The 19,502-nt window shown below is 33.0% G+C and overlaps 2 protein-coding genes across 6 annotated transcripts; both read right to left on the bottom strand.

Annotated features, from left to right (window-relative positions):
• Window positions 1–452: 452 nt before the first annotated feature.
• On the bottom strand, window positions 453–11,107 carry LOC127856110 (E-selectin-like). 3 transcript variants are annotated; one of them, XM_052392099.1, is made up of 11 exons: window positions 10,934–11,107; window positions 10,706–10,767; window positions 10,254–10,415; window positions 8,296–8,407; window positions 7,111–7,207; window positions 5,430–5,545; window positions 5,007–5,042; window positions 4,437–4,619; window positions 3,897–4,082; window positions 3,442–3,606; window positions 453–1,898 (listed from the first exon to the last, which is right to left on the bottom strand). In XM_052392099.1, the coding sequence occupies exons 4-11, from the start codon at window positions 8,309–8,311 to the stop codon at window positions 1,615–1,617; spliced, it is 1,083 nt and encodes a 360-aa protein (XP_052248059.1). In that variant the 5' UTR covers window positions 8,312–8,407; window positions 10,254–10,415; window positions 10,706–10,767; window positions 10,934–11,107; the 3' UTR covers window positions 453–1,614. The 3 variants fall into 3 exon arrangements, with proteins under 3 accessions (XP_052248059.1, XP_052248060.1, XP_052248061.1); XM_052392100.1 differs by lacking the exon at window positions 3,442–3,606; XM_052392101.1 differs by lacking the exons at window positions 5,430–5,545; window positions 8,296–8,407; window positions 10,254–10,415; window positions 10,706–10,767; window positions 10,934–11,107.
• A 2,952-nt stretch (window positions 11,108–14,059) lies between these two features.
• Window positions 14,060–19,502, bottom strand: LOC127856483 (uncharacterized). 3 transcript variants are annotated; one of them, XR_008038062.1, is made up of 6 exons: window positions 19,288–19,502; window positions 18,802–18,892; window positions 18,378–18,493; window positions 18,033–18,068; window positions 16,044–16,223; window positions 14,062–15,763 (listed from the first exon to the last, which is right to left on the bottom strand). XR_008038062.1 is itself a non-coding variant. In XM_052392699.1 (6 exons), exons 1-6 carry the CDS (start codon window positions 19,129–19,131, stop codon window positions 15,648–15,650), a joined length of 546 nt encoding a protein of 181 aa, XP_052248659.1. In that variant the 5' UTR covers window positions 19,132–19,276; the 3' UTR covers window positions 14,062–15,647. The 3 variants fall into 3 exon arrangements, 2 of the variants coding, with proteins under 2 accessions (XP_052248660.1, XP_052248659.1); XM_052392699.1 differs by lacking the exon at window positions 19,288–19,502 and adding an exon at window positions 19,125–19,276; XM_052392700.1 differs by lacking the exons at window positions 18,033–18,068; window positions 19,288–19,502 and adding an exon at window positions 19,125–19,276 and having other exon boundaries at window positions 14,060–15,763.

The raw sequence follows: 19,502 nt of genomic DNA, 5'->3' as shown, positions 1-19,502 counted from the left end.
TCAAGCTCTCTATTTATAAAACATTGCGTGTACATGTTGTCATTTGACAGAGCCTGCCCTTATCCGACTTCAAAAATGAGTGTAAAATTATTATTTAATGAAAATATCCGTTATAATTGCCATTTGGTGTTGCATTTTAGTTTTCTAATGAGCAGTTATGGTTTGAAAAAATTGTATTTATATGAAATTTAATAAAGTTCTTGAGGCATAACAGATTTATGTAAACGTCTATTAATTACGCATGTTTTTCACCGAATAAAAACATTATGCTGTACATATATTAGTACACGTATCTGTTGTAATAAATAAAACCCACAAAAGAGATAACTTTATTTGAGAAAACTGCATATGTCTTATTTGCAGTTAAAACTTAATATATGTTAAATAATATTTCCGTTTTTGAGAGTTGTATGTTAAATTGTGTATTGTTATTAAATAATGACAAAACATCGTTGAACGTATCAAACTTATTTTATTAACTTATAACTTATATTTTCAAGTTTATTAGCCGCTTGCTACTTTTTTTAGAAATCGACTTGTGAACACACAGCCAGTATAACCTAAATAAACAAAAGCTGCTATTTCTTTTGGAACGCAAATAAAGTATGAACTCGTGAATGCAATTTATGTCAACAGTTTGTATTTGTATTGATTAGTAGTTCATTTTGAGAAATTACGTTAAACTGCATTAGTGTGATGTATATGCATATTTTAAACACGGTTTCAAACTATAATATTGCATAAACTCTATCTATAATGCCCTCTGGCGGGGTGCAGAAACTTGACCAAAGGAGGGCTTGAACTGGAGAAATCGTTTATTAACAAGGCGATTCACGTGCCGTTCAAGTCCTGTTATTTGTTTTTCATGTCCATAATCTGGTGCACGCGCAGTTACTTCCCTTCTCCAGCCTTCGACGACTTTCCAAGCATAAATGGGGAACTGAATAAGCACCAGTTTCCTCATGCATGCAGGGATAATGGCAATGACTATTTCAATCCACTTTTCAAATTATACCATCTGCACTCTCTTGACAACAGCTTTATTTCAATGAAGTTAAGGTTATTTACTCAACAATTTCAAAAGACTGTGATGTAAATGTGTTTATGTACCTTCAACGCTCCTGCTGTAAATTCCAAAATAATTCCTCATTTCTTTTTTTGCGCGGCTGCATTTTAACTTTGCATTAATCCACTGTTTAAAACACATTTTAAATCGAAAACTGCCTATCCGAAGGTAAAGGATCGTCATTTCGGACGATGACCGAGTGAGGCATATGTAAAACACAACCTTGAACTGTATTGAAATAATCGAATTATGTTGTCGATGTCGAATGACAAGACATATTGTTTTCAATGTTATTTTAATTTATTTGAGTATGTGTGATTTGTTTATGCAATAATAGCGAAAATACACATTTTCTCGGACATGATCATCTGAGGGCGCTCTCAAAATCCGTACCTGCCCTCGTTCTGCGCACTCGTGCAGGAACGGATTTTTCGAGCGCGCGCAGATGACCATGCCCTCGAAGACGTGTATTATCGCTATAAAGGTACATCACGATCATCTTCAACTGCTTTCAAATAAATACATGATTTAGGTCAATATCTGCCATCTCAAAACAACCGCCTATTTAACTCAATGTCCAAAGGGTGAAATTCCCCATGATTGTGAGCAATCTTAACATCTTCCCCTGTGTCTCCTAGCTCAGGTTGAGTCACAATCGGGCTGTCCGATCGAGCGTGTGTGTCCTCTTTAGATTGGTAGGGATAGTCCGATTCAAATCGCGAACTCGAGGCATGGACTGGTATCAGGGACTCAGAGACATCGTTGATGCTATCGGTGTGTTCATTTGACTGGTCTAGTATTTTACGTTCTGTGTTCCCGTTGTCTAGTGGATCTAAAATTTGATAAGTGATTGGTACAGTTTGAAGTAAGAATTTTTCTGTAGGCAAAAGCAAACTGATCATTTTACCGTTAATCATTATATTCAACAACGCAAAATAAAGTGTCAAACATGAGCGCATAAAAACAAGATAGTTTTCCTGTATGCCTTTTCGAAGCAATTGTAAATCATCTTAAAATTAAAAAATAATTTGGTTTAACTCAATCATATTAGTATGTAATCCAGATTTTGTCGTTCGCTCTCATTGAAAATTCAAAGGTATCGCAGCAGCGGATTGTTTCAGACCGTTTTAAAAAGGATACTGTCTTAAGTAATCCACCTTTCACCGTTATTCACTTTGATCCTTTTGATCAGTTTGACTTAGACAGTTGATTACAAGGTATGGTTAATCTTGTAAACGCGTCTGAAAAAACTAGATGTGCTACAGTGTACTCGACATCATATAACATATGAATATACTGGTGGTTAGCTATACGTGTGCATTTTAAAGTTTTTATTATTTCGTGACGCTGTTAATTAATTTGTTCATTTATTATTTTTTTTAACATTTACCGGGCAATACGAACATGCATGAGTAAAATTTGTGGAAAAACATAGTATAAGGTAATCTATCCATAAAAAACACCTAAATTATTTATTAATTAACAATGTCTTGAACGTTTAAATTATTGAAATATATGTAATGAACGTTGATCGTATAATAAAGTTATTAAATTTTGAGTAATCTTTTACCGGCTCTCTTTTTGGTAATAAACTCTTTGAACCCTGGGTTATTTAAAGTAATGGCAATATCTCAATATTGCAAAATTAGACCTTGGTGTTTGACAACTTAATAAACACTTGCAATCACACAATACAAGAACAATATAAGTATTAGCCACGCCTCTAATGAAAATATGCACATATGCTTTTCTCACAGACACAAAAAGGACGCACTCGAATAAGATATATATATTAGGTAGAGTAAGCAAAAACGTTTCTTAGTTATGTCATAATTAGTTACAATTGACATAAAAGTATATTCCTCAACATTAACGACATGTTCGAAGCTATATACTGCAATAGTTAAAATACATTATCGTTTACTCTATGAAGAATCATCAGTACTCCATAAGTCATAACAATATAAACATTCGTAGAAGGAAATAAAACTGCGTTTTGTTATCGCACAAATACACATCCATACGTTTATTAGCAGTATTATGTGATAATGGTATTTACTATAGACGTTACGCAGTTCAGATGTTTTAAATTATTGAGTTTGGTTTTCTTGTCATATATCATTTTCGAATTTATTTTCTTATTTAAAGAATCATTAAAAAAAACATATAATCTTCAATCAAGAACGATACTTGTAGAATACAATAAAATTTCCCGAACTGTGCCGAATTTAGCCGTATATACTCGAATACATTCTACGATAAATGCCGACATCAGCTGTCATCGAAATAAAAACGGCAGTTTCCTGAAGACCGCATGTTGACTTTTCATTCGTGTACTTAAACAAAATGTATTATCGTATACTACACCGACTTACTTTTTTGTATGCACGGGTTTCCTTCAACAGTTTTGTTTACACCGTGGTTTTTTTCAGTTCTTCCTTTATATCGTTTGATCTTTATAAACAACAATATGTTCACAGCCACAGACAAAATTAAAAATACACCCATCACTAAGGACAGTGTTAAGGTGTTCAATGAACCTGAAACATTGTGACAAAAAACAATTGTATGTTTTACACACTAGCTGTTCGGTCAAAAGATATTGTTTGGTAACCTTAACTATTAACTCGAGGGCTGTATCTCGATGTATTCGGGTTGTTTAAAGTTTAAAATATTGCGATTCTTTCTGCACATTATTTTTGCCCTTATTAAAGTTCTATATAAAACAACTTTTTCATGGTATATTCATACAATACAAAAGTAAGCATGCAGTACGGTTTTCAAGTAAGAATTAATTGCAGAAATTCATAACTAAGATCATTATACGAACCTTTACTAATACACACAGGTTGTTGTGCACTCCATTGCGAATTATGGCCACATTGTAATGGCATGTTGTTACCGGGTGTATAGTCCAAATCACAGATGAACTCTAGCGTGCCATTTATAGGTATATGACTAAGGTTGACCGTATATCTTCCGTGTTCTGGTGGATTCGGAATAGGACATCCTACAACTGAACGGTTTGATATGCATGCTTTTGTTGAATGCATTTACTGTTTGTACTGATGGTTGGTCGAATAAATTAAGTATATTAACATTTCCAAAAGTTGTACGTATTGCCTTAGTATCGCATTCAATATTTTATGTAGATAATAGAGATGTGTCTATGCATATAATGAATTGCATTTCAGAATCAAAGTATGTTATTTAAATGTCTACTAGAAAACAAAAAGTGAAATCTAACATATTATATATCAGTAACAAATATAGAAGGTTGAGTTTACAATTCATTAAAGCATATAACAAACTTTAACAAAAATATTTACTCGTAGTTAGATTGCAACTGACGGAATGATTACCGCTCTACCTTCGCATTTAGGTTTTGATCCACTCCACATTGAATAATTGCTGCATTTCAAAGCCTCAGTTTGAACAAGGGCATACCCAATGTCGCAGTTAACATCTAACGTTGTATTGTATGCTACCCGCCGTGCCGTGTTGACTTGATAGTGACCGTTTCTTGGCGTCGATGGAACATCACATCCCGCAACTGAATTTCAATTCGTTGTTTGTACAACATAAATGGAAATAAATTGAAAATACAAGAATGTAAAAATCGTTTATAAATGAGATTGATAACTCATGCATGGAAAAGTGAATCACTAAATATTATACTGATGTTTATTTACTTCGGTTTTCAAGGCATGTCCTTTTTCAACATACATGATACACATTGTTTGTATTGCATTTCATAACTTTCTCCGTAACATAATGCTAGTTTTATTAAAAAAGTGTTTATTTTAATATGTAATCCCGTTAAAATACAAGAAATACTTTTATACAATTTTTTCATTGAGAACAGAAGTAAAAATATCTGAATGATACAATTGGGTACCAAATAATAATTCTATGTATAATAAATAATATAAAATATTACCACGAATCTTCTCTCTGTCAGAGTTAAATCTAACATCTGAAATTGAAAAGTAAGAGCCCTGAATTGCTGGGAAGACATAAGTAATATTATTCAATCCGTTCAGTACACATTTGCATACACTTTTCTGTTCATACTATTAATAACAAGCTTGGTTTTAGATATAATATAAATTAACATCTTATTGTCGTATTTATTTCAAGACAGTGTCTTGACTTATCGAGACTGAAACCGATAACGAAAACCTATGTTTTTTCAAAGACGTTACCATAATGCTGAATAGTTTAATATAAAGTTTTACACGGTGTTGCTCTGATAGGACGGCTGTATGACTGGACAAAACAGCCGGACGCGTAAAAATAGTCATATTCTATTTCGCCCCCCCCTCTGAATCTTCATTCATCATGTTTAGAGATATACTATTACCATAACAGAACTGTGTGCAGTTTAATGTCTGAAGTCGAGTAAAACAGTCGTCTCTGACATCGCTACACTGACGACATTTCCTAGCGACAACGTCACAAAACTGCGCCTCGGCCTTACTAATAAATACAGAAATAAAGAAATATGAACGGAAACATAAGACAGATAGAGACGAACGGTCAGATGGATTGTCTATGTACATTTATTTAATTTGTATGCGTTTTTTTTTGTGTTCAGTGGAATATCCAATAACCAATATTTCTGGAATATGTGTTCGTCTATGTTACTTAATTTCTGTATGTTAAGTTTACGTATGTATAAATTGTAACAATGCCTTCACATTTTAATTCAAGTTGTGTCATATATACATATGTATCAGTCAGAGAAACATCCAAATATGTAATTGTAATCCAATATAACATCAAAAATAGCAAGGCGTGTAACATAATAAACCATATTGCCACAATGTGAATTATCGTTAGGTAGGGGTGTGGGGTGGTACATTAACTAGAAATGTCACTGACGTGAATGCAACAGTCTTCATTTCAGAGGGGGTTATATTTTCCCTAACAATGCGCGTATCATTCTTTAGTCCCGCCTTGATACCAATGTAGTCGATGTATCCCAGGGACAAATATTCATCATTGTTATTCAGATTGGCTTTACTGTGACATTATGAAAGCAAGAATTCTGGTTTATGTGAACCTCAGTCGTAACTTTCAAACGCATGCCTTGCATAGTTTGCATCTATTCGAAATAAAAGTACAATACATTAACAAAAAAACATATATCTCAAAATGTGGAAGCCAGAACTATAATACCCTTGCGGAAAACACCCCTTTAATTAGATATACGTACATGTGTTTGATGTTCATACCCAACATAGTTTTCAATATATTTTCTAAGCAAAATTTAAATGGAACATTAAAACAATTACTCTAAATATATCGAAACAATATTTATATTTCTTTTGCACGGCTTATCCACGCAACATGAACTAGCAACCTATTTAATCCAATATTGATATTTCAAGATATGCTACATACCATGAATGTAATTGAAAAAATAGAAATTGCTATTCAATATCGAAGCAATAGTTATATATTATGCAGTGTAGCTCCATTGAATGAGATTGTAATATTCGTTTAAAATGTATACCCCCTTTGGTATTTAATATATGTTCCGACAAAAATAAGTTAGAACATAAAAAGGCAATAGTCTTAAACAAAAACACTAGATGGACAAGAGTATTAGTTGTTCTGCAGTGCAATCCCTGTTATAAGATCTTAAAGTGACGCAACAAATGGGAGACGTATTTTTCACGCGACATGATTGTTCGTGATGATTTGCATTAGTGCCAAATAGGTGCAAAATTCATTAATATATTGCGAAGCTTTTAGATCAATATGTAAGCTGATTCTAAACGTGATCTTGATCTTTGAGATAGAGAGGCAGGTATTACCCACGATTTATCGTATTATGACGATCTCCATATGAGCAAAGCTATATTCGATTCCATCAATTTATGGAAAAGTAATTGATGGGGATAATTCTTAATAAACAGCGGACAAAATAGAGACGAACAGAGACAGGCAGTTAGACTCCAACCGTTTTTTAAAGGGGATGGGGAGGCATAATAATAACATGGCAAATCACTCAACATTCGTAAATGCATGTTACTCACACATTGCAAATGTCAGCATAGCACGAGAACGGATCTGAGTATTCAGATGCTTTCAAAATGGACATCAATACGGCGACCGTTAAACAGATTGTTGTTCCTGAAAAAGTAAGCACATATCTTAAAAACGCTAATTGTAAGTGTTTATTCAGGAAATACATATATCAAGTACGCTTTTTACGATTGATGCGTCCTTCAATACTTCATAACGATTAATCAAAGACGCAAATACGGACACAATAACGTAATATGTATTTTCCATTCCATACACATTTTGCATGGTCGCGCGTCTTTCACGCGAGAAAGCTATTGCAGAAATATGCGAAATGATCATTGCTGTACTATACGTCTGTTGTATGTACTTTATTTTACATGTAAAGCTATTTAGTACATAGTCAATTTTAAAGGAACCGTCAACAAGATTAACGAAAAAAAGACAATTCTTAAATACCGTGTTTTTTTTACAATTATTAGTTTATATTGTTTATAGTATAGCGACTGATATATTACATTACTTGAAAAAAGTTGTTTAGTTTTCATATTTTCAGTATATTCGGTAATAAATTTCGCGATGTGAAATCGAAAGTACACTGCAAAAATAGGTGACATAACGATATACACACTCTAAATATACACACTATTTCGTTGAGGCGTTACTCATAAAGAAAGCTTATTTTGGAAATGACGAAATCGAAAACAAAAGTTGAATACCGGAAACTGAAAGTAGGCTCTTTAAATAGAACTAGTTTAAATTTTTTGAAAATACAGAATGTCAATCCATCGTTTTTAAAAACTAGAAACAAGCTTATTTACGTAAATGATACATTTGAAATCGAAAGGTGAATGTTGAATAACGGAAAATTAAAGTAGATAGTTCGTATCAATTTGGATTTTCCTTATATAAATATATGAAGTAATTTCTACGCATGTGTTATTGTATATCAGAAATCGATTATCCAATCATCTCAATACTAAACCACTGGTAAATATAGTTCTCCAAATATCAGTGTTGTCAAACACAGTTTATAAATCGCAATCACTGTTAGATAGCATTACACTTCCATAATCTAAATGTATTTATTACCAATAAAATGAACATATAAAGTTCATACAAGCGTAATGTACATATGCATTTCATTGTACAATATAATTGTTAAACAATATTACATTATTCAATATAGTACATACCAATCTTCGCAATCATTCCTGCTAGTTTAGCCTCGTAGTGGTGTTTATCGTCACTATTAAGAGTTGTTTTGTTTGTTTTTGCACACGCGTGTTTGTACTTAACAAGCACTACCTGAAATATGAATTGTGATTATTCGATTGTTAAAATAAGTACAACGCATATAGCCAGACTGCAATCGCTATTTTAATGATCCTTATTTAAATGTGTATCAAGAGACGGGGTGAAACCACGATTAGTAAGAAAGTATGACAAAGTCGATATAAATAACCCATGTATATATATATTGCACCTAATAAATCAATTTAGTTATCGGTAAGTGATTAGACGTGTTATCAATTGTATTTATTGTAAGTCAGAAAAAGCATGCGTTTATATGACATAAATTGAAGTGCAAGTAAGGTTGTGTTTTAAAGAATAGTGAAACTCCAAAAAATATCTGGAGAGAAATTCTGATTAAAGAACGCTAGTTATTTCTTACACACGAGTGACTTATTGCCTTTTCATACAAGACAGTATATATATCTTAACATAAAACATAAACTAGAAATGGCGCGGCAGAGGCTGACGCGTATCCCCACGCCGCATGTTTGACCCAGGGGGCGCCCCAGGGTTGATAATGGGGCCATGCATAGTTGAGATTGACCATATTGTCATAAGATATGTTCAGTATCAATTTGAAGTAAATCGGTGTAGAAATGAAGAATTTATAGTGAAAGGCAATTTTGGGTGAGCGTGGTCTATGTGGGCGAGGGCGCCCTAGGGTTGGTAATGGGGCCATGCATAGTTGAGACTGACCGTATTGTCATAAGAGATGTTAAGTATCATTTTAAAGTAAATCGGTGTAGAAATGAAGAAGTTATAGTAAAAGACAATTTTGGGTGGGCGTGGTCTATGTGGGCGGGGGCGCCCCAGGGTTGGTAATGGGGCCATACATAGTTGAGATTGACCGTATTGTCATAAGAGATGATCAGTATCAATTTGAAGTAAATCTGTGTAGAAATGAAGAAGTTATAGTAAAAGGCAATTTTGGGTGGGCGTGGTCTATGTGGGCGGGGCGCCCCAGGGTTGGTAATGGGACCATGCATAGTTGAGATTGACCGTATTGTCATAAGAGATGTTCAGTATCAATTTGAAGTAAATCGGTGTAGAAATGAAGAAGTTAATGTAAAATAACTAAAACAATGAGTGAAAATCTCTGACCTGGCCCCACCCCAACCCCTATAACTTTTGACCCAGGGGTCAGATCAAAATTCCAAAAAGTGCAGGGTCGCACATATGCTCATAGCTACCATGTGTGTAGGTTTCAAGGTTCTAATGCTTATAGTGTATGAGTAGATAGTGTCCAGGACGGACGGACAGACGGCGGAGATAACCACAATATCCCCACGCTTTTCAAAAAGCGTGGGGATAACAATGGAAAATGCTAGAGATGTGTACTTCTTCATCATTTAGCATTATATAAAATTAATGTTATTTACAAAACATCATTATGTGCATTTGGGCAGCAATTTAAATATGAATATATTGGAATTCACAGAGAAATATTTATCAGTTCACGCCATCTACTAGGTTTCGATACAAATATTATAATACCATTTATTTTTTGTTTTGTTTTGTTACTTCACTTGAACATGTGTATGATTATTTAATAATAATCAATATTTCAAACACAGATAATTAAATAGTTCTTATATATGGAAAATGTCATTAATATTGCTTGATGCTTGTCATACTTTTTTCATGGTCCGGATGTCAAATATCATAGTTAACGAAGTTTCAATTTGGATATAATTTAAGTCAAGGAAAGCTAAAAGGACTACAAATAGTGAAGCACACTTACCCGTAACATTCATTTTTAGTTGTTTAACTTTTCCTGAAGTGATTTCTGACCGCGAGAAATACGTTCATAACAACATAAGCCAAAAGCAAAACTTCTAGAATAATATTACTTGCTTACTTGGTTGCAGTGGTGCTACAACAAAGCACAGGAGATACATGTAACACTGGCAGCTCCAAAATGTGGGGGCAGAATCCCAACAAAGGCACTGACAGTTACAAGTTTATTGAGTGGATTTATAATAAATATACAAGCGTTGAAACTGATCTGTAACTGACCGTCCTGAAAATATACAAATTATCAATACGCATATTTAATAATAAGGTTACAAATTATAGATGGTTACCGTGGTAACCATAGTACTCAATAATTATACATACACATCAAACTCATATTCATCTTTAAAACATAATGGTATGCTGTGTGGTGGTTCCAATCAACATATTAACATACAAATGGCATATTAAGATAACATTAATTATCTTAAAACATAGGTATCCTGAAAACAACACAGTGACAATAACAATAGTGTTTATACATCGTTACTTTGACAAACTGCACATCTTACTTACGGAGTATAAGCTACTCTCGACCTGGTCTCTCTCAGCCTTGGGGGAGGTTAGCACTGTGACTGCTGTAATATTAATATTTCAAGGTGAAAGTGATGTGCAACAACCAATGTAAAAGTTATTGACAGCCCAAGAGTTTTATCAAAAAGGAAAGAAGAAAATAGAAGCGAGTTGGGCCATAAATGCAGGAAATACACAGGGACAGATACCTTTAAACAAAGATCACCATACCTGGCACAAAGATGTCATAAAACATGCAAGATTCCAATTGATATTTGAACCGTCAATCTCAAAACGTAAAACCAAGTATTATAAACCGGAACTTCTGCGTGTCTAACTAGTCACAACCGATACACCACCTTACATACAAGAAATTGGTTACAAAACACTAATTTTATAGACCTGTTACATACACATAAATAAATATTAATTAAAATGTATTTAATATTTTAACATTGAAACACACATAAAAGCACATTGTTTCCAGAAAATCATATATATTTCCCCGGATGGCTAGTAAAGTATTGATAAAGTATAGTCTTAACAATGCAAACTCTAATACATGTAAAGGGCATATCATTTTCGTTAAGTATTTTTGACACATTTACTTTGCCAAATACTCATTATGAATATGAACACAAATCAATATACGTCAATGATATATTCTGAAATGTTATATTTCTAAATCACTTCGGCACAAATGCAACGGACGCTATGTTAGCTTTAATTTTATGTGTATTACATAGTGATTTTATAACAATTATGAAACATACAAAATATTTTAACATAACAAAAAAATGAACAGTTGTATACATTAAGAAAACAGTACTCAGGAAATTCTAACACAGATGACACTTTTGGTTGGAACAATCGCAGCACTGAGCGACGCGATTGATACAATAATGATGCCCCACGTTAAATAGTGATGAACTGCAAAAACTGATAGTGCTACAATAAACATGCATACACATCTTTATTTGATTGACTTAATAAAAAAAGTGTTCATTTTAACAGCCTAGTCCTTTTCAACTAAAAACTCCTTGGGAGTGTAATCCTGTGTACTGGCATTGTGCTGTGCACACAGACAAAACTTAACCGTATCATATGTTGGCTACAATATTGTGTGCTCCAAATAGACGAAACTGATGACATATATGATAGTCGGTTTTCATTGGCCCGTACTGACCAAATGATATTTAGACATATATTTTTAATATATTTGTAGTAATGTAATGTACTCAAACTTCTTTCAAGTCCAGTCAATCATATCAGGTAACACGTATAATTAGATAAATAATCGTTTAGAACAATAGTTTAATGAAAGAAGCACCATTATTTGGATGCATATATGCAGACTAAGAGTTATTTCAAGGTTTGTACAGGCGCCGGTTTCTTCGTTCTAAAATTTTCAAGAGTTTTTAACTTTTAAATGAGAATAACCCTAATATGCGTACCTGGTTATATATATTTCTTTATTAAAGGAATTAATGTTTGAGCCGACCTGGGCTACCTATTTGCTCGCTATATTTATCTAGTACGCACAGACAAACTTCTCTGGTAAAATTCTTCCATTTAACGAGGCTTTGCTCGGATATATCCTTATACCTAGATACACGTATAACAAAGTTCCCTTAAATAGCCAATAACATTTAAATTTCTTAACCAAAAATTAAATCGTCTGAATCCCTGCATATGCTACTTAAATCGTGGTAGACGACAGCCATTACTTAAAAAAATACTTTTTTGTTCGTGTACGTATGTAGTGTCGTTCTGCATATCATTATACTGTTTAGTTACGTGAGATCACGTGAGATCACGATATTGGTCAGATAGTATACCGTGATCAAACTGGATTTTCATTAATTAGACAGATGTGATAGCAAGCAGGTTGGTTTTGATATCGTTTTAAATTAATAACTGTTATAAAACGGAGTTTTTAATCCTACTTTTTTTACGGAGAATCCAAAAATGTGGTATTGTTTGCATTTTAATATATCCGATTAAATAATTTTCGTCGCGACTCTGTATATAAGGCGCAAAAGGCGCCTAAAATTGCGCGACGCGCCTTAGCAACGCAAAACTTATACGCTTTTAATTGCTTTTTAGGTAATTTCAAGCGTCCCATACTGAAAGTATATAAATATTACATGTCTGACAGGGTGACAGTAAATTTGTCAACTTGAGGAAATACTGTCAACCTTGGCTTCGCCTCGGTTGACAGTATTTTTCCGAAAGTTGACAAATTTACTGTCACCCTGTCAGACATGTAATATAAATTTATTGTATTATACTGAACAAACTATTCAAACAGGAACACTTTATATGAACCATGAACAATGTTAATATTCAATAATTGTATTTAATTTCAGCCTTGAACAACCATTAATATGTTGAGTGGTTAAGATTTTCGGGCCGATCAAAATGAACTTCGCTTTATTCGGCACCGACCTAGTAATCGATTCATCCCATCAATTTTCTTAGTCGTAAATTATTTCTTTAAAAATATATTACCGAACCAGCTTTCCGTATTTTGTTTTCATCACTTGATATCGCAATTTATGACGTACTCGTGTGACGTCATTTCGGTGACGAAACATTTTGGGACATTAATAAACGTGGTGGTTTTTTAACAGTAAAATATTTGTTTGAAGCATCGAACGAATCCAAAAGTAAACGTATTTCGATGTGTGTGTTTGTCATGCATTACACCTTAAGAACAGACACTGGAAGTGTATATCGTTGTAACCTTATTGTTATTTGCATTGGATTAAAGTTGCCATTGAGGTAAGCGTGTCGTTTATACTAAATTGAATTTTTTTATGACTCCTGTCGAAGCTTAACTAATGGCATTAATCTACTCTACAGCACAGTTTCAGCTGCAATCGATATTTTAATTATCCAAATACAACGGAAATGCAAAACTGCGTACTGCGCATGCGCGAATGGGACAGTATAATTTTTTACAATTCCGCATATGATTGCTAAGGTAGCGGGCAACAGTATTTTTTGGACAGTAAATTTTTTCCCGCTGGTCTGAAAGTATTTCTGTGTCACGATGGCCTATGGGAGTTTAGCATTGTCAATAAAAGTGAGGTATAATAAAATCAAATATTCTATGTATATATGCGGTGAAAGCATTTTGTGTTGACAATTTTAGTATGGCAATATATGTGGCCTGTTCGGAGACTTTTAGTCCAAACGGAGTTCATGGCCGAAATTGAGTTAGATCTATTTGACATTTTCAGAAACCTTAATGTATGTTGAACATATAGAAAATAAAAGATGCAATATTTCACAATTTAAGGCGAACACGGCTGATTTATTAATGAATATCAAAACACAAAAATAAACATTGTTTTATTTATGTTCATGGCGATAAAATAAGTAAAGATTTTTTTAAATCAATATACAAATACAGGGATAAATCAATAACATGTGTTTTTTGCTTAGATATTAATACTTCACAAGAATAAGAACACATTATTACAAGTCTCTTGGTAATCATGGAAGCACCATAAATAATTTAAATTATTCAAACCATGTGTATAAAAAGAAAGTTGTCAATAGTGTTTTTGTTAGTGTAAAAGTTCAATCAAACATAATAAAATCACTGTATGTGCGTACTTTTTCAATTTAATTCCGTTTTAATGCATATCTTGTTTCCTGAAATAATGTAGATCTATTACTCATTAGTAACAGTTCATGACACTTAAAGAGGTCACAGATGAAGCATGTTATAGATTGACAACTTTTACAATGTATATAACATTAATACACAACATTTCCATAGTTAAAATAAGCAATTATAAACACGTTAATAATTATTTCCGTAAGGTATAGATGTTTGTGCATTTGAAACGGATGTTAACAGTTCGTTCACCTAAGTAGAAGCCAACATGTGTAATTTAAAGTTTCAATAAAGTGCAGATAACATTTTTTATGCTGTCCGCGTGCTTGAGATTGTGCATACCGGCCTGATTGGCTGGCTTGAGACGTCCGCACATCATGCAGCAAACTATAACAGTATGCACTATAACAACATATATTTATGTAAAATCATAAACACGTATTATAAATGCACATTTAAAGCTATTCACATTTACTAAAATATATTTGGATAGCATATTCGCTTTTACGAGATTTGTTTCACCATAATAATTCACAGAATGACTTTGCCTCTTTCCATAGATATGATTATTTCTACCTGGCAAAGTTCCAATTACATGTACTAGTTAGTTATCATAGTACGCAATCTCAATTCACATACAAACTGACATCTGTAAATAATGTATGTAAGGTTTTGTTTGTAAGTACTCTGTCTGACAGAATTTCATTTAGATAGTAGAACTCATTTTGTTGTGCTGTCAGTACCATTATCTATCGAATAATATATAAATGATGTATATGGTGTTTTATCAGACTTAAACGTCTTCTTTTGATATGTGTAAGTTTTTTTTACGAAATTGAAAATGACTATTGTTCCTATTAAATATCATTTTACAAGGCCCTATGAACTGTTGACCTCAACATCCTTAGACATCTGTTTTGATTTCCAAGTTGGGTCTTAGCATTCTTCAGACATCGTGTGGAAATAAAATGGTCTTTGAACCGACCATCCGTCTTTATAGGGAGGAGAACGTCATTTTCCTCTTTTGTCATCACAATTAACTAACTTTCTCCTCCTCAGTTTTTGTTTTAAATGATTATCCACTATTCCTTCATATATCTTTCACAACACTCTACTTTTTGCACGAGGTTCATCGGGTAAAAAGCGACCATATTCAATTTTCCGTATTGACATTGTATGCATTTTATCTTACAACAGTGGCGTGTTGACCGTTATATGCACAGTTTTACATCTCTCTCGGTCAGGTTCCTGATCGTTTGAAACCAGACAACGCTGGTCAAGGTCACCCGATACCGTTAAATGGTGGTCCGAGTCAAGTTATTTGAGAAAGCGACAAACTCCAACAATGATGTTCACCATCACGGATACGCCTAACAACAAGCCAAACGCTATCAACATACTTTTCCAAACTGTTGACATGTCCTGCGACGCACCTTCATTCAAAATAAACAATGGTGCTATTAGTCATAATAAGTTCGATTACACTTATAAAACAAATCATAGGTCATGAATGCACATAACAATTTTTTATATATTTTTTATTTTTGCGTTATTGCTGCTTCGAAAATGTGGGTTCAAAATGATTATCCTGAATCTAGAGACAGTTTTACTGACTGAAGCATATAATGAGAGGTGAAACAAAACAATGAATATATTATGTAAATAAAGTACGTAACTCAACGACACACGATTTATACAATTCGAGTACAGTACCTTGACAGAGAGGCTTGAGTCCGAACCACGTCGAGAAATTGCCACATCTCATTGGCTCAGATACACTTAATGTGTAGCCATCGTCACAAATGACATTTAACTTGAAACCAAAAGGCACCTGGGATGATTTGACATCATAGCGTCCATTCTCTGGTACGTGGGGAACCGTACAGTCCGAAACTGTGAGTAAATATATGTTTAATGTAAATCTTATTAAAATTCTTCAATGGGATTAAACAGCACTGGTCAATTACCACATAGTACATTATAATAAATCATTATAATATATTGTTAATGACATTTTATCGCGTTTAGATTCATGTGTTTCAAAATGTTCAATAATTGATAATTGTGTGATGATATTGAACGTATGCATTAAAATTTTTGCAAACGATTGTTACAGGTTTTAATAAAGACATGCTATGCTGCTGTTTATGATCATATGAGTAAGGTAGATATCCATTGTATGTTAACAGGTTTGTTACGTTGATATTAGAAGAAACTACCTAAAGAAATGTTATTATACTAGGCCTTCTGTTTATGAATACCAACAATTGATTAAACGAATAAATTTTAACTATTACGTTAGCCAAATTTCTGTTGTTACTTAACTTCAAATAGTTATCCTTCATATATAACAAGTACTTTACCTAGTATTTTCGAAACCGTATACGATGCTGCTTATGTTTATATTATTACTATGTTTATCTCTGTGACATAATTGTATGTGAAATATCTAGTGTTTAGATGATGCACACTGTGAGAGTCTGAATAAATATTTGTTTTGTCTTGTGTTGTTAAAATTCTAAAGTAATGGTTAAAAACTCTAAATAATTAAAATATTATAATGCAAATTGTCTAAAAACAATCTTTAATTGCTTTTAATAAAGGTTATACAAATTGGGTCTCAAATGTTAAGAACATGTTTAATAATTATGGATTTGGTTATGTATTTGAAAATCCGAACGTTGTGCATGTTAATAGTTTTATTAGGGATTTCAAATGCAGGCTTGTTGACAATTATAAACAAGAGTGGTATGAACAATGAATAAAAGTTATGTATTGGATATGTATAAAGTTTTAAAACTTCACTGGATTATGAAGAATATGATGACTTGCTTCCTAGACGTGTACGCCTACTTTTTGTTAGATTAAGAGTCTCTGCACACCCGTTGAGAATCCAAACTGGCAGATACGCTCAGAATAAAATACCACGAATTGAGCGTTATTGTTAATGTAGTAATGGCTTCGATTTAGAAAACGAATACCACTTTATGTGTATATGCAGTTCTTACAATGATATAAGAAAAAAAATAGCCGTATATTTTATATGAACCCAACTTTATATAAATTCCACATGTTATTAGCTTCACGTTACAAATCAGTTATTTCAAATGTATGTAAATATATGAAAGAAGCTTTTGTTATAAGAAATTCGATTCTAAATAATGCTGTTGTACATAACCGCCCGATACAATTTACGTATTCATGCAATTGATTGTGTGTATTCATATTTGTATTCTAAAATAACTATATTTTATTTTTATGTAAGGTAATGTTATGTCGTTATACTTAATTACGTGACAGAAAATTATTTGAGTATGAATACGATGTACTTGTATATAAGTCTGAATAAACTGTCTGTCTGTCTGTCTGTCTGTCTGCCTGCCTTCCTGCCTGTCTGTCTGTCTGTTTGTCTGTCTGTCTGTCTGTCTGTGTGTCTGTCTGTCTGTCCCTCCGTCCGTCCGTCTATCTGTCTGTGTTATTTATCACAGCCATTAACGCATCCGTGTCCGGATTACAATTTAGTAACTAGTTTGCTAGATACCAACTCTATGACTGCTGTGCAAGTTGTCGCCACAAAAGCTACAAATTTTACAACCCGGTTTTCATCTGGCTTTTTTAAAAAGTATATGACTGCAATAATTTTAAACACAACACTCTGGAGAATTTTTGTTTTTGAGGATACCATTATTTGTGTAGACATACCACGTGATCTTTCAAGATCTTGGTTTCTACGTCGCTCTGCAAATACATAAAATGGAAAGACGCACTTAATGTTTACCATTTAATAGATACGATACACAAGGCAACATTGTCGTGTTTTTTTTCCTTCTGTCTACATTTAGAGCAATATTTTCAAATAGTCGTATTAACTCTTTCGATAAATATACAATAACACATTTGAAAATACTAGCTTAAAAAATATGGAACAAAACATCTCATATGTCGTGCAATTTATAACTTGATAAACTAACTGAATTACGATATGATATATATAAAGATTGTCTTTTAAGAATGGTATATAAATAAGAGAATGTTACACGTAGCTACCATAGCAATAGCTTGTGCAGTTGTAAGATTGAAGTCTTGTAAAGCAGTCATCCTGCACGTCAGCACAATATCGACAGAGTTTGTACGTCACATCACAGTACTGATATTTTCCAGAACTGCAATCAAATGAGGAGAAGAACAATGCATTAGTACATAATTAAAAGTGATATTATGTTCCGAATGATAAGTGCATATAAAATTACCACGAGGACATGTTTATATATTAAGCTGTTTAATTGCAGCACATAACAATTCAACGCCTAACTTAACTTATAATACACATGTTTCTTAATATTATATCACATCGAAAGTCAATATATGATCTTAATGTTCAAAATTGTTGTTTTAAATTGATTGCACAAAAGACGTTGCGTTTTTCAAATCAAGAATACAATCGTGTAAACAGTAAACATGTATAACCTACACATTGCATATATCGCCGTAACAAGTATAAGGCTCCGAAGTAGTAAGGTAGACGGCTCCACAAACGGCAGCCAGAAATAGTTTCGTATCATCTAGATTACAAAAGCAGTCAATTATTGAACAAAAAACGTAACTTTGACAAATAAATATTTAACAAAATATTTAACTATGCATCGCTGTTTTGAAATTTCGCTTAAGAAGTTTAACGTGAACTTAAAGTGTATTGCTGTTATACAAATGATATATTTTTATGACAGATAACAACATGTGAGGCATTAAATATACGCATAAGATTAACTTACAAATACAACAATATCAACTTACATGCCATGGATTGTTTAAGAGACACGTTTCCCAAATAGACTTTTACAAACTTATATGTGCGCTATCTCCATATCATATGCACCTTTTACAAGAAACAGCAAATTCCAAAAACATCTTTAAAACAAAACTAGTGATGCGTACATTTTGTAAAGTATATTTGTACCTTTTAAAGAAACAGCTAATCCGTAAAAACCCTCGAAAACAAAACTAGTGCGTACATTTTGTAAATTCTAGCAGGCGCGGTACATTGCAAAAGATAATTGATCAGCATACAACGATCGATAATTGATCGAATACTTTAGAGATATATTAGATCTTACACATCTTTCATGTGTAATCCACACACATCTCTAAAGCATTATTTTCGAAACTGAAAGT

This window comes from Dreissena polymorpha, chromosome 13, assembly GCF_020536995.1.
Source record: "Dreissena polymorpha isolate Duluth1 chromosome 13, UMN_Dpol_1.0, whole genome shotgun sequence".
Lineage (NCBI taxonomy): Eukaryota > Metazoa > Mollusca > Bivalvia > Myida > Dreissenidae > Dreissena > Dreissena polymorpha.
The sequence above is the reverse complement of the archived record's forward strand: the minus strand, read 5'-3'. Positions and strand labels throughout refer to the sequence as shown.

What these genes read in the sequence shown, in the direction of transcription:
- LOC127856110 (XM_052392099.1), bottom strand. An exon ending in TATGCTGACATTTGCAATGT is followed by an intron (nt 5,546 to 7,110) that starts GTGAGTAACATG and finishes TGTATTTATTAG; the next exon opens with TAAGGCCGAGGCGCAGTTTT. An exon ending in ATCAAAACCTAAATGCGAAG is followed by an intron (nt 4,083 to 4,436) that starts GTAGAGCGGTAA and finishes CAAACCGTTCAG; the next exon opens with TTGTAGGATGTCCTATTCCG.
- LOC127856483 (XM_052392699.1), bottom strand. An exon ending in CTGCACAAGCTATTGCTATG is followed by an intron (nt 18,069 to 18,377) that starts GTAGCTACGTGT and finishes ATGTATTTGCAG; the next exon opens with AGCGACGTAGAAACCAAGAT. An exon ending in ACTCAAGCCTCTCTGTCAAG is followed by an intron (nt 15,764 to 16,043) that starts GTACTGTACTCG and finishes TTTTGAATGAAG; the next exon opens with GTGCGTCGCAGGACATGTCA.